Below are 13,980 nucleotides of genomic sequence, written 5' to 3'. Positions count from 1 at the left end.
CCCTGGTAAGGGGAAAAGTGCCAGAACTGCATGGACGTGGAGGAGCTGGAGGCACAAGGCACCAATCCTGCTGGGCAGCAGTGATGGCCAAGTGATCCAGTTAATCCCAGTGCAGGACTGGGAACAGGGTGGAGCTGGGAGCCTGCAGGGCAATGAAGAGAGGCCAGGGAGCACTCCCAGTCCCACATCCCAACAGCCACAGTATGGCTCCAGACCATGGGAAGCAGAAAGAGGAACAGAAAACTATCCAGGCAACAGCTTGGCTTAAAGAATTTATTTCAGACAAAAAATTCCTCACTGAAAAGTCGTACAAAAAGAGTAGAGACAAAGAGTGGTCATTACAAAAGTGTTCACAGATAGAAAAGACTCATCTGAGCAACCCCAGCACAGAGCCCAAGGCACGCTGGCTTTGGCTGTGCACAGCCAAGGATTGTCTCAGTGAGGGAATGCAAAGGTCCTCGGCCCCCAAACTCTGCTCAGGTGCCCCTGCAGCGAGCAGGGTCAGCCCCTGGCACCTACACACTTGAGGGGTCCTCACCCCAACGTCCAGTTCACCCTTCCCACACCAGTGAGCACAGGTTGCTGCTGTGTCCTCACCCCACCAGGGCCACCAACCCCTGCATGGGCACAGGATCAAGCCCATCCTGAGCAGGACTCCCCGCCCTGAAGGATTCATCCCAACTCCACATGTCCCAGCAGCACCTCTGGCTGCCAGCAGCCTTGGACTGGGCTTCCTTCTCTCTTCCTTGACCAACAGCCACAGCTTCAAGCCCCCATGGTGGTTTCACAGTTGGGGGCTGTGGTTTGAGCCCCATCACGGGGGAGGCACCAGCACACTGAGCAGGTTTGGCACTGACACTCAGGAACCACCTCTCCTGTTTGTTGGTAAATGGCACCAAAACATTGCCACAGGCCATAAATTCATCCTCCAAGACCTCGTCACAGCCCTTGGAGGCCTTTAGAGCTTGGTTAAGTGGCCCAAACCATTCCCCCCACAGGCATTCACAGGTCTGTGGCAAAGATTATCGGCAGTGGCTGAGGCCTCTGCTTCATCCAGCCAGAAAAGGACCTTTCACTGCCTTGGGGACCTGCAGTCCTGGGAGCCACAGGCAAAGAGCTGTGCCTGCAGGGCCCAACCCTGAGCAACACCAAAACATTCTCCAGTAATCCTGAGAAAAGCCTTCAAGCTCCTGTTTTCCCCAGGAGCTGACAAGTTTTTCGAAGCACAGCACTGCAGGCAAGGGGAAAGCAATCTCGGCTCGTAGTCCCTGTTCTAACCCCAAAGTGCTGGGGCAGTTCTGAACCCTCCATGTCCTGCCCAGCCACACACAGAGCTGCTCTACACTGCCAGGCCCCTCGTGTTCTCCTACCCTGCCTGAGGCCACGGCAGCACTGGCTCTGGGCCCGTGGGACAGTCAGGAGTGGCCAAGAGCGGTGAGTGGAGCTGGGGTCTCACATCCCCCTTCCCAGACCGAAGTGCTGTGAGGGTGAAGCTTCCATCCCAAGGGATTGTCACACTGTCATCCACAGCCCGTGTGCTTCTCTCAACAGGTCATGCAGCGCGGGCGGATGTTGTCTGACGCCGGGTTTGGATCCACCTGCAGAGCCAAGCTCAGAGTCAAAAACCTCAGCAGTGGGGACATCCCAGCCATCTCCAGCAGCCTCCCAGCCCAGTTTAGTTACCTCTGAATACAGAGGAGGTGGTCTGAAGCGGAATTCCTGGATGTAGGCAAAGAAGGGACCCTCCAGGATGTCCCCGAGTTCACTGCGGCACGGTGGAGCCAGGCTCTGCTCAGCCTCAGCGCTGGACACGACTGCTGAGTACTCAGGGGGGGCTGAAGAGAAAGGAGAACCATCAGGGAACAGGAAACATTCTCCAAAAATGGGGGACACACAGGTGAAAGGGCTTCAAACCCACTTTTTCCCAAACCCAGTTCCCTGAGGGTGTGGAACCCAGGAGATTCGGCACCACAACCAAAAAATTAAGTTAAAAAAAACAAGCTCTCAACTGAACCAGTCCTAGAGTCTTGCTGTCCTGACCATGGGGTTTATTCCAGGGAAAAGGAGGAGATGCTCACCCTCTGGCTGCTCTGGGATGGGGCTCAGCCAGTCGAGGTTGACGCTGTACTGGCTGCTGACACTGGAGGTGCGGCTCCCGAAGGGATGCAGTGGGATGGTCCCGATGACAAGAGGCAGTTCAAGGAGCAGCTTGGAAGTCCCAGGAATATCCACACAAACCTGCAGAGACAGGATAGAGCAGGGAAGCTTAGCTGGTGGTGCTTTCCCACTCTGGAGGGGGAGGTATCCCCCCTGAGCTGGCCAGGAGGGAATTCCTAGAGAGGTCCCCTCACCTTCAGGGAATATTCCACCTGGATGATGCGGCACTGGAGGATGGATGGCCCCACTGGTGGGATCTTCAGCGCCCGTCCGTGCCACACCTCCCTCTTCCCGGCCGGAATGGGGTCCCCAGTGATGCTGGTCACCACCGACTTCTTCTGCTTCTTGGTGCCCCGGGCAACGAAGGTCTGGGTCTGGATTATGGCTGCCTTGGGCACCACGGCACGGCTCGTGCAGTTGTCGATCTCAGCGAAGATAGGGATGACCTCACCTGCCAAAACAGACACACACACGTTGGAGGAGGGGAGGCAGAGCCCAGTGCTGCCTCAAGGAATTGCTGCACAGGACCACCAAGGGTTGGCCAAGCTGTCTGACAGTGCAGGCACAGGGGTTCATCCAGGAGTGTCCCAAGGGCGCTGCCCACCACAAGTGCACACTAAAGCTCTCTGATTTCACGCCAGCTCACAGTGACCCCAAAATCTCCTCCTCTGGGCTCTTCCCCAGGGCCCACCAAGCTTCAAGGGCACCAGCACCTGGTCTCACCTGGGGTGTAGCCTTTTCGGTCAATCTTGGCAGTCACAGATACCTGGCCACGGTTGCAGTACCACGCACGAGCAAGTTTCTCCTTAGCACCTGCCTGGGGAGCCTGAAGAAAGGGAAATATTTAAGCTATTTAGTAACCGAGGATGAAACTCAAAGCAATCACCTCCCTGGCACCAAGAACCTGCCAGGGAGCATCAGCAACTTCTCAGGTATCTGATGCAAGAAGTTGTTGCAACACATTAAAGTTTCCAAAACCAAAGAGGCACAGTTGACCTCTGCCCAGCCCAGGTAATGCTGGAGGGCATGAGGTTCATGGGGAAAATATTCCCTCTGGAAATCAGGCCTGCATTGTAATGCTGAGGGGGAGGCAGACACCCTCCCCGTGGGTTTCCTAGGAAAGTTTCGGATGCCAGAGCCCCGGGGTGGAGCAGAGGGAGCTCACCAGCAGTGCAGGAGTGTTTATGTCGATGGGTTCAATCACTGTGAACTCCTTCTTTGCTTTCTTCACTGTCGACCAGGGTCTGTGCAGCTTGGCCTTCACCCAGTAGCGCACACTGCCGTGCTTCCCCTCGAAGGAGGTGGCCAAGGTCCTGGGCATGAGCAACAAACCATTTTTAGACGGGTTTTGCTCAAAAACCTCTCATTTTTAAGATGTCCTCTCCCCCACCAAAAAAGCCAACTTACTCGGGGAGCTGGAAGGTGAAGGGGAACTCGTGCCTTCCTGCCTGCAGGACAGTGGCTTCACCATTGTCTGTGGGCAAAACAGATTGAGGAGGATCAGCTCCCTCCTGCAGAACTTCCTCCTGGGGCGAGTCACAGGGATGTGCAGCACCCAGTAAGGAGCAGCACGAGGGCACAGCTGAGTTTGTGCCAGGGCAGAGCTGCAGCAGCTGTGACACAAGAGCTGGGCACTGTCTGCATTCCAAGTGTCTCCAGACACACACGCACGACCCAGGGGCACCTCTCCCAGCCCTCCCAGGTGGGCTCTGCTTCATCCTGCAGCCATTCTGCCCCACAGCTTTGGAGTGAGAGCCCAAGATGCCCAGCTGGAGGGAGGGTGACCAGCCAAGCCCCCATGGCTCTCTAGAGTTTGCACCCCAGGATTAGAGAGGCCCTCTGGGGATCATTTAGGCCAACCCCCTCTGCTCAAAACAAGCTCCTGAACATCTGCAGTTTTCCAACGTTGCTTCCCTGCTGGGAAGCTCACAGAAAAGGAGGAATTTTGTGGGGAACAGTTCCTAACCAGGGTGCCTTGCACAGCAGCAGAGTCCAACCATGCACCCCAAGATTTCAGGGTGCACCCAGAATCTGAGATGTCTGCAGAGACCTACACACCCCGTGCCCAGAGCGCTCAGACCCTAAGGCACCCAGATTTCAGCTGGCTGGGTGTCATGCTGCCAGCAGCCAGGCTGTCCCTGGCGGTCAGATTTCTGCAGTTTTGGGGTGCCACGCGCCCAGAACCGGCGGTTGCCCCAGGCGCCCAGATTTCAGCCGGCTGGGGTGCGTGCAGCACCCAACACCAGGGGTGTCCAGACCGCCCCGCTCCCCCGTTGTTCCACCCGCACGGTGCCCGGTGCCCGGCGGCGGGGTGCCTAACCCGGTACCGCACCCGGGCAGGGGATGCCCTACCTGGGGGTGCCAGCAGCGTGTCGCGGTGGCTCAGAAACTCCACCTGGTCGCTGTAGCTCTGCGTGTAGGCGGTGCTGGAGCCGGCGCTGCGGGACTCGGTCCAGTGGACGCGGGCAGCGCCCATCGCCCGCAGCCGCAGCGCCCCGAGCCGCGCCGCCGCCGCCAGCTCCAGCACCACGCGGCCCGACACCGCCTGCCCGGGGCTGAAGGCGGCCGGGCCGTCCCGCTCCGCGCCCTCCAGCACGATCGAGAAGCGTTTGAGGCGATCGAAAATCATGGCGCGGCTCAGCCCCGACCGGCGCGATGCGGCTCAACCCGGCTCGGCGCGGCTCGGCCCGGCTTTATAGCCCGGAGCGCCGGGGGCGGCCCCGGCGGGGCGGGACGGGACGGGACGGGGCGGCCCCGCCGGGCTCTGCAAAACAAGGCAGGGAGCATGTGCGGATCGGCCCCGCCGCACGGACAGGGCTGCCCGGGGCTCCCGGGGGATATTGGACAGCGGGGTGTGTGTGCAGTCCCAGCGGGGCTCCCCGGCTCGTCCCGGGGCTGCACATCGTGTGCTGTGATCGTGTGCCTTGGGTCACAGGGCTGAGCACTGCCCGTGCTCAGGGGTGACCCCCTGACCGCTGCCGGGTCACTCAGTGCCCCCCAAGGCTCGCTGCAGCTCCCATCCTTGACTTCTAACCCCTCTCTAGCTTCCATCTTTGCACTCCAAATTTCACCTCCATTCCCATCCTTGCCCCCCTTTCAGCTCCTATCCTTGACCCTCAAAATCCCCTTCAAGTTCCCATCTGTGTGCCCCAAAATCCCCATCCTTGAGTCCCAAGCCACCTTCTTTTGTCCTACCCCCCAAATTTCCCCTCCATCCTTGTCCTCCAAAACTCAACTCCTATCTTTGCCCCTCAAACTCCCCCTGCAGCTCCAATCCTGGCAGAATCCCCATTCTCAGGGTCACAGCCTTTGGCTGTGGCCAGGGGGGATTCCTCACTGTCATTCCAGTGCCCGCAGAGGGCCACGCCACATATTGACCCACATCCTTCCTTTCCCAAGGGCTGTTCCCAGGGCTCAGAACAGGCCACAACTGGATCTGGGCTCCTGACACAGCCAGGCCAACTGGCGGTGATGTCTGGGACATCACTTCCCTTAGTTCTAAGAAATCAAGAACTGGCTGGAGTTCAGCTTGTGCAACGACAGGGTGAGCAATCCTTCCCCGCGCTTGTTAAACGGGCAAGCACCAGTTTTCCACCAGCTCCTACTGGGATTGGTGTCCAAAACTCAGGGATGAATTCCACCTGCAGGGGCAGGAATGGTGCAGGGATTTGTTCCATCGGTGGCATCCGCGGTTGCTGGTGCTCAGCTGGGGTGAAATCATGGAAACTGGGAACTAGTGATTTCCAGGGTGGATATCACCGTTGGCAGTGCCCCGAGATGTTGTAGAAGGGAGGAGAAAGGAATCTGTGCTCCCCAAAAGGGTTAATGCAGCCTTAAAAACTTCCACTTTAATGATGGTTGTTATGTTTGCGGAGCACCAGAGCCCTGCACCCCCGGCACGGGTGGGGATGAGACAAAACAGGCATTAAAAATGTTACTCAGCATTTGGCTGCCGAAATTTTCGGGATTTCTGAGTTGCTCCCAGCCCTGCCGGGCAGGACTGCTGTGCTGAGCTCAGTAGATCACAGCCATTTAAAATTAGCTGGGCTGAAGCCTGGCACTACTTTAGCTCTTTCCAAGGCCGGACTGGAATTGTCTCCCTCCCCATGGGAAGGGGACTGTGGTTTGTTTTATGTGCTGCCACGGGCAAACATGAATCACAGCAAACGCTGCAAAGGGAGAGGGAAAGGAGGAAGGAAGTCATATCAGAGCATGAGTTAACCGGTGACACCAGCTCTGGGAAGGCGCCTGGTGTCCCCACAGTGACATTAGAGGTGGGGAGGCTCTTGAGAGGGGCTGGAGCCTTGGCTGGGCCCCTCTCTTTGCCTGGCATCCTCCTCCTCCTCCTCCCGCCTGCCGGCACACACCCCTGGCCGTGACTCAGCCTCGCCCACGGGATGCGGATCCTGCGAACCTCCCTCCCGTGGCAGCACACGCGATGCCCTCGCCTGTCCCTCGCTGCCTCCACGTGGGGAGGGCAGCCCCCCCGACCCCTCTGGGACCCCAGAGCACCGAGAGGGTCTCTCCTCTACCCTGTGATCTCCAGCAGATGTGGGAGCTCAGCCAAGGGCTTTCCATTCAGGAATGGTCCTGGGTGCCCGAGGAACACCCAGCTCAGGCTGGGCAGAGCACACAGGGCATGATCTCCAACTCTTCAGCCCCATCTAGAGTCTGGCCAGGCTGGAATCGGTCCCAGCAGGAGCTGACAGCCTGCCTGGCTCATGGGGGAGCTGCTCCTTCCCCGATGCACTGCTGAGACCTGGTGGCTTGTCCCCACCGACCCCAGAGTCACACGAGGGGCCCTGGAATGCTAGCGAGAATGGAAGGCAGCAGGTAAAGAGGTAAAGCAGCAGGTAAAGAGCTAAGTCAGGTGCTCTACCCTGGCCCAACTTGGGGACAAGATGGGACAACAGAGTCTTGCACATGCACACACTCCCAGACTGAGGAACCAGCTCCATCCCTGCTGGATTTGGGACTGTTGAGCATGCTCAAGGATTAAAGTGCTGATTGAGAGCCACCCTGCCATGGAGGAACAGCCCTGATGCCATAACTCTCCTGGATGTCTCCATGAAAATAAAATGGCTTCTGGATGTTTGCCTCCCACCAGGGCAGGAACTACACCTTTGGGAAGTGCTGCAGGATCCTGGGACAGAAAACATCACTGCACAACAATCATTTATGTTTCTAAGGGCATTGTCCCATCACTTCATGCAGAAGAGTCCAGGGCTGTCCTTTGCCCATTAACCCCCTGTCTTTTCCTCTCTTCCTGCTCCCTCTCTCAGATGATTACACAACACACGTTTAAAGGCCCTGCCTGAACATCCTTCTTGCACACTTTTTTCTTGTCTCTCAGCGCAGCACCCCAGTGCCAGCACTCACCGCCTTGCCAGGAAACTGCAGATAAACTCAGCTGAGGGGAGAGCAGAAGGGAGGGCACTTATCTGAGCCCAGCTTCCCTCCTCTGCACTGCCTTGTTACCATGACAAAACCTGCATTTTTTAAACACCACGCAGACACAGCTGATCTCATGGAGAAGCAACAAGAAAGGAGCAGTCACAGGGACTGTCGGATGGCGGCACGTTCCTCACCAGCTGACATCAGGAAGGCCCTCACGCTGCTGTTGGGGACAGAGCAGGGGACAGAAGGATCCAAAGGAAGTTATTTTGGTTGCAGGACAGCCCCTCTCTGCTGTTAAAACTTAAAAACGCCCTGGTGATTACACGTGTCCCTCTCACAAGGCAGAAAAGGAATCTGTGCGTGGACAGAGACAATAAAATCCCAGCCCCAAATTCTGGCGAGGCTCTCTGCCCCCCAGGAAGCCCAGCTGAACATTCCCTGTGCAGTAGATGAGGGCCAGGAACCTCCAGCTCCGAGCTCCAGGTGTGCAGAGAGCCAGAGAGACCAAGCAGCCCATGCAATCCCTGCAGCCTTTGGCCAAGTGCCCTTCCCCAGATGGCTCCAGGGGCTCCTATCACACTCAATCCCAGCAGCAGAATCCAAACATGCTGGCAGCAGCTTGTGGCTTCCCTGCAGACATTCCCTGCAGGGATAATGGGTGATAAAACTCACCCTGTCACCTCAGAGCTAACGAGACTGTGACCAAGGACTGCATGACCAAGTGCTCAGGACCTTCGCTGCAGGGCAAGGGCTTAATTGTAATTTGGACACTTGGTAGAGGTGCAGCTGCCAAGAAGCCATCCGTAGGCACAGCATGGAAGAGCTGCTGCCAAAAGACACAAACTCCAGAGCAGTGCAGGTGTTGGGAGCAGATGGCAGGACACAGTCATCCAGAAACAGAGAAAATGGCCCCCCACTGCAGTCCAGGGACAGGAACACCTCCAGGAAGGCAACTCAGGTCCTCTTTCCATCCCTCCAGTTTATTCCTGCAGCCTCTACGTTTGCCAGATTGGGCTGGCGCCACTTTCTGGGTTGCTCTTTGTCACTGACACAATTAAATGCCCTCAGCATAAGTCCTATAGCCCTCTCCAGGGCTGGGCAACCAGGCCACTAGGCCATCAGAAACAGGGAAATGGGGAGGAAAAGCAACAGAGGAATGGCTGTGACACTGTTATTGGAGGGGAGGATAAAAGACTTGCATGTTCCTAAGAAAAGCCAGAGCTAATGAGCAGATGGACAGTTGAGATGTGCCATACCCCTCGGCTCTGGATCATTTCATCCCAAGCACACAAAGAATGGCTTGTGGCATGCCAGTGGCTTGTCCTCTCACAGCAGATCTGAGCAACGTGCCAGCTGGGCACGCGGTCCCAGCATCAGGGACCTGAAAACAAACACTGGCTGAAGCACTAAGTGCTCTTTCCACACTTGTGAACAGACACTTGTGTTTGCTCTTTCCTCTGCAAACACAACAAAAGCCACAAATCTCTGGTGCTCCCCAGCCCTGGGGTTGCCAGCAGCCTCCTGGAAACCAGCGGCAGAGAAACCCTTGGCCGAGGTGAGAGGAGGGGCAAAGAGCCCTGGATGGGTTGGCAACACCCACCAGGGCAGAAGTTCCTCAGAGGGGATATGTGCAGCCTGAGGGGGTCCCAACCCCATGCTCTGGCACTCAGACCCCATCCAAGGGGGTCCCAACCCCACATCCTGGAACACAGGCCTATCCAGGGGGGTTCTGAGCCACCACCCTGGCACTCAGACCCATCCAAGGGGGTCCCAGTCTACCACCCTGGAACTCACACCCATCCGAGGTGATTCCAATCCAACACCTTGGCACAGACAGCCATCCATGGAGGTTCCAACTCCACACCCTGGCACACACATGCATCCAAGGGGGTTCCAACCCTGTGCTCTGGTGCACACACATGCATCCAAGGGGGTTCCAACCCCACACCCTGGCACACACATGCATCTAAGGGGGTTCCAATCCAACACCCTGGCACACACATGCATCTAAGGGGGTTCCAATCCAACACCCTGGCACACACACCCGCCCCGTGCCATGGCCTTACCGGGGATGAGCTGGCAGCGGCGGTACAGGAAGGTCTGGTAGGCTGTGTAGTCCCGGTAGACGACGTTGAGGCCGATGCTGCGGCTCTCCAGCCAGTGCACAGTGGCCAGGCCACGGGCACACACCTCCAGCGCCCGCACCCGCAGCGCCCCGCGCAGCTCCAGCTGCACCAGCCCGCGCAGCAGCTCCCCACTGCCATGGGCACGGCCATCCTCCAGCTTCACCTCCAACCTCCACACGCGCCCCAGGGGCTGCATGGCTGCTGCCCACGCTGAGCCCGCAGCTCCAGGAGGCTGGTGCCTGCCTGGAGCTTTCCAGGGGAAGGAGGAAGAGCAAAGGCTACACCAAAATCCCTGAATTTATCCTGGCTCTTAGCTGGCCCCACCCTGCAGGGCTTCCAAGGGGTTGGACTGAGCCCCTGTTTTGCAGCGATGCTTTAGTGTTGACCTCATGTGCTGAGGCTGGTGACGTGCCCGGGACGGGGCTGCAGTGACGAGGGACGTGTTTTTGAACCGACCGAGAAAAAAATGTGACTTCATCTTATCTGTGAGTCACAGACACTGGCGACGTGACACTGGGACATGCTGGTGGCTCTCTTGGCAGGGAGGGGTGTCCCACACCACCAACCGCACTGGCAGATTTCACAGAGCTGGGGAATCAAAGAAAGCCTGGTTGGCCTTCCCAGTTCAGGCATTCCTGGGGCATTGCTGGAAGGGGTGGGAGAGGAGTTTAGAAAGCAGAGCCCCTCACTCCAAAAGCCAGTTTTGCTTTCTGTGTTTGAAGTTGCACCAAAATCCACATGATAAAGAAAGTGAATAATCACAGTGACTCCCAGCAACAGCTCTCCCAGCCAGCTGGTGCCTCCAAGGGTGATTCTGCCACTTATCCCCGTGGCTGTTCTTGCAGCACAGGTGGCAATGCCACCTCAGGGTCACATCACAGTAATGGGGTGGACCTGGCGCAGATGCAAGTCCCTGTTACTCCACCAAATTGTGCAACTGAGGTGTTTGAATCGAGGTGTTTACAACATGCTGGCTTGAGGAACTGATGAGAGGTTCCTGCTTGCACTTGGAAGATGTGAGTGCATGGCTTCTTTGAAGCACACGTGGAGCAGAGACTGTCCCATTCCTGAGAAATATAGAGTCAAATCCACCAGGGAAAGCACGAGGCTCGTGGGCCCAGGCACTGCTCACACACAGACTGAAGCGGCTGTGAAACTTCACTAGCTCTGACAGGGCTGGCTCCCGAGGAATCAAACCCATCTGCAGGAAAAGGCTGAGAAGAGCTTGTGAAGTGGCAGCTGTGCCACCCTGCTCACTCAACCCCCAAGGGTGAGGGCTGACCAGCCCCCACTGATCCCTCTGGAACACACCTAGATCCCAAACAGAGTTAGTGCAAGCTCAGCAGTCAGTAAGCCCACGTGAGTGACCAACTGAACAAAAACACACAGCTCACCTCTAGGAAAACAGCCCACTCATCACAAGCTGGGCAGAGCTGCCTCGCTGTCCTACTGTTCGCTGACCTTTGGTTCCAGGCCTTGACACCAAAATCCAAACAGATAAATAATGAGGGAATATTCCATCCCCCACACAGCCCTGGTGGTGCCTCTCACTCTGTTTGATCTTCTGCCCTTCCTCTCTGCTTCCCCCTACCCCACCGGCTTTGTTCCACCCCAGTGCCTGCCCAGAGGCACTTGGTGCCTGCCCAGAGGCTTTCTGTGGGTCCTGCAATCCTGAGGGATGTGTCACCCACGCCTTTGGGCTAATCTCCTAGTGTTTATTCTTGCTGTCACAACACCTCCTTGTGTCCTCATTCAATCTGAGAAATAGATGTTCCCGGTAACAACACACAGACGGGCCAAGAGCAGAGCACAAGGACAGCTCCAAGATCCCACGCAGTGTAGGCAGCTCACACTGCATCAGTGGAAGCTGGAGAAGGAAGGACATCACCTTCTTCTGGGGACAGGGCCCTTCCAGGGTCCCCATGGAGACACAGCTCACTTGGGAGTTTGCCTTTTGGATTTCGGTGGGCCTCTGGGCTTGGGCATGAACTCACCTCTCTGCTCAGTCCTGCAGAGGTTCTGTGTCCTCCTGGGCAGCCCCTAGTGACAGCAGCTCATCTGAGGAGAGAAAACAGCTTTCAACTCACTGGGATGGGGCTGAGGAAGGGGCAGGTGGCACCACTGAACTGGCAGCACCAACATCTGAGCCCTGTGTTGTTACCTGAAAGGTCACCCCTCCTGGGCAGCTGCAGCACCCTCTGCCTCTGGTGGATGCTCAGCTTCTCTGCTGGTGGTGCAGAGATGTTTATCATGGCTGGACACCTCTAGCCATGACAATTTTCTTCCTCTGTGAGGACCCCAATCACCTTCTACCTCTCTCCAACATTCCCTGGTTTAAGGATTTGGTTGCCTGTCCCTCCTCTCCCTTCAAGACATTTCTGATCTACGACTCTGCTCCTACAGAGGATTCACTGAGGCTGGAGCAGATAGGATTTGGTGCACACTGGCCCATCTCAAGGAGCCCAGGAGCACACTCCAAGGGGAGTTAAAGGGAGGATGGAGCTTTGCTGGCTATAAACCCACTTTCCCTGTGGTTAATCCAAGCCTATTAAGGCTGGACCTGCTGTAGCACATCTTTAGGGAGTCGCTGTTTCTGTGTGGCACCAGCATGGCTTGCGTGGTTGTGACAGAACTTTCATCTGCTGACAGATGGAATCGAAATAAAAATTAAATTCGAAGCAGTAAATTAGGAGGCAGCACCAGGAAAGGTTTGCAGTCACAGATATCTGTGTGTGTTTCCCCTGAAGACAGGAAAAGGCCGGCTCTGCCGTCAATACTTTGCTCAAAACCTTCGCCCAAACAGAAAACAACTCTCGGGGTGAGGAGGCAAATGAAGAAATTCACATGGCACTTACGGGAATATCACTCCATATGGTAGTTATGGAGCTGCTCCAGAAGATTAGGGCCAAGGAAAAGACCAATTCAACTGTGATCTGTTCCACATTTAGTCAATCAAATGGCTTAAACACAGATCCTTGGCATGAAGGGACCTCTCTCTTAACTGCTGGAGAAACAGGAGGCAATGTCAGAGGAGGATTTTCTTAATGCCTTCCATGACCATCTCTAACCACATCCCTTCCTGAGGTTGCATAAGCACAGCTTTTGATCAAAATCCACTCCTTCCTCCCAAAAATAAATTCAAAACAACTTCTAAAAACAAACGTAACGATGGAGAAGGAGCAAGACACTGATTCATGTCCCAGAAATCATTCATTTTTATTCATTTTACGTAATGAAATGGCAAAGGGATTGACACCAGATTGCAGTGAGGTGAGTCACAAGACGGTGGAAAAGAGATGTGGAGCATCAGGTGGGATAACTGCAGCATCTGAGGATACAGCAAGTGTAGAACAAGCAGAATCACTGAATATCCTAAGTTGGAAGGGATCCACAAGGATTTTGAGTCCAAATCCCAGACTGGAGAGGCTACATAGCAAAAGCTTGGCTGGGAGTGGCTCTCCTTAGTGCTATGAACCTGTTCTATGAAATCAGAGTGATTTACTCAAAGGATGATTTACTCAAAAGGTTGATTTACTCAAAAGGTTCTTCCCCCAGAGGCTGCTGGGGCACTGCCCAGGCTCCCCAGGTAATGGTCCCTGCCCCAAAGCTGCCAGAGCTCCAGGAGTGTTTGGACAATGCTGCCAGGGATGCCCAGGGTGGGATTGTTGGGGTGTCTGTGCAGGGACAGGGCTTGGACTGATGATCCCTGTGGGTCCTTCCCGCTCAGGATATTCTGGGATTCTGTGATACTCAGCTATAAAAAGAGAAAGCAAAATACCCAAGCACTTCTAATAGCTTTAATTAACAGCAGTATGAGTGTAACTTTGTGCCAAGCCACTGGACCCACTGGGAGAAAACGGGTTTGATCCACTTGCTGGGCATGGGAAGCTGTAGGAGGCAGGAGAGGGTCGATTTCTCCCTCTCTGCACACGGAATGTTCCCCTTCCATCCCTCTGCCGGGGCTGGGAGGTCTCTAAAGGTGGGACGGGGAAGCTCTCCCTGTCTCCTAGGTGAACATGGGGATGTGGGGATCTCTGTGCATGTGGACACTGGACCGTAGGGACACAACCGGGACCACCGTCGCAGGGGCCTCTCAGGGTGGGTTCCGAGGTCTCCTTGCACCATCCCCGTGGCGGGGCCGGCCTGGAACTCCCCAAAACGGGGAAACCAGGGGTGTGAACAGAACTGACGAGGAGTTCGCTGAAGGGATGCGGAGGCCGTGAGGTCAGCGGGACAGCAGCTCCCATCCCCGGGCAGGCACCACACCAGGACAAGGCCTGGCTAGGCCGCGGGGCGGCCA

The 13,980-nt window shown here is 56.3% G+C and overlaps 1 protein-coding gene across 2 annotated transcripts; it reads right to left on the bottom strand.

The window, feature by feature from the left end:
- Positions 1-259: 259 nt before the first annotated feature.
- On the bottom strand, positions 260-10,087 carry ARRDC2 (arrestin domain containing 2). Of its 2 annotated transcripts, none has more exons than XM_085040184.1 (8): positions 9,621-10,087; positions 3,565-3,631; positions 3,323-3,470; positions 2,881-2,983; positions 2,352-2,608; positions 2,079-2,238; positions 1,684-1,835; positions 260-1,598 (listed from the first exon to the last, which is right to left on the bottom strand). In XM_085040184.1, the coding sequence occupies exons 1-8, from the start codon at positions 9,874-9,876 to the stop codon at positions 1,545-1,547; spliced, it is 1,197 nt and encodes a 398-aa protein (XP_084896310.1). In that variant the 5' UTR covers positions 9,877-10,087; the 3' UTR covers positions 260-1,544. The 2 variants fall into 2 exon arrangements, with proteins under 2 accessions (XP_084896310.1, XP_084896309.1); XM_085040183.1 differs by lacking the exon at positions 9,621-10,087 and adding an exon at positions 4,510-4,843.
- Between the last annotated feature and the right edge of the window lie 3,893 nt (positions 10,088-13,980).

The sequence above is a fragment of the Lichenostomus cassidix genome, chromosome 28 (assembly GCF_008360975.1).
Source record: "Lichenostomus cassidix isolate B80296 chromosome 28, HeHo_3.0, whole genome shotgun sequence".
NCBI classification, from domain to species: Eukaryota; Metazoa; Chordata; class Aves; order Passeriformes; family Meliphagidae; genus Lichenostomus; species Lichenostomus cassidix.
The sequence above is the reverse complement of the archived record's forward strand: the minus strand, read 5'-3'. Positions and strand labels throughout refer to the sequence as shown.

Bases quoted from the DNA above. Each gene is read 5' to 3' on its own strand.
- ARRDC2 (XM_085040183.1), bottom strand. From the start codon at position 4,786: ATGATTTTCGATCGCCTCAAACGCTTCTCGATCGTGCTGGAGGGCGCG. The intron at 2,239-2,351 runs GTGAGGGGACCT...CTGTCTCTGCAG, and splicing joins AGGTGGAATATTCCCTGAAG to GTTTGTGTGGATATTCCTGG. The intron at 1,599-1,683 runs GTAACTAAACTG...TTGGCTCTGCAG, and splicing joins CACCTCCTCTGTATTCAGAG to GTGGATCCAAACCCGGCGTC.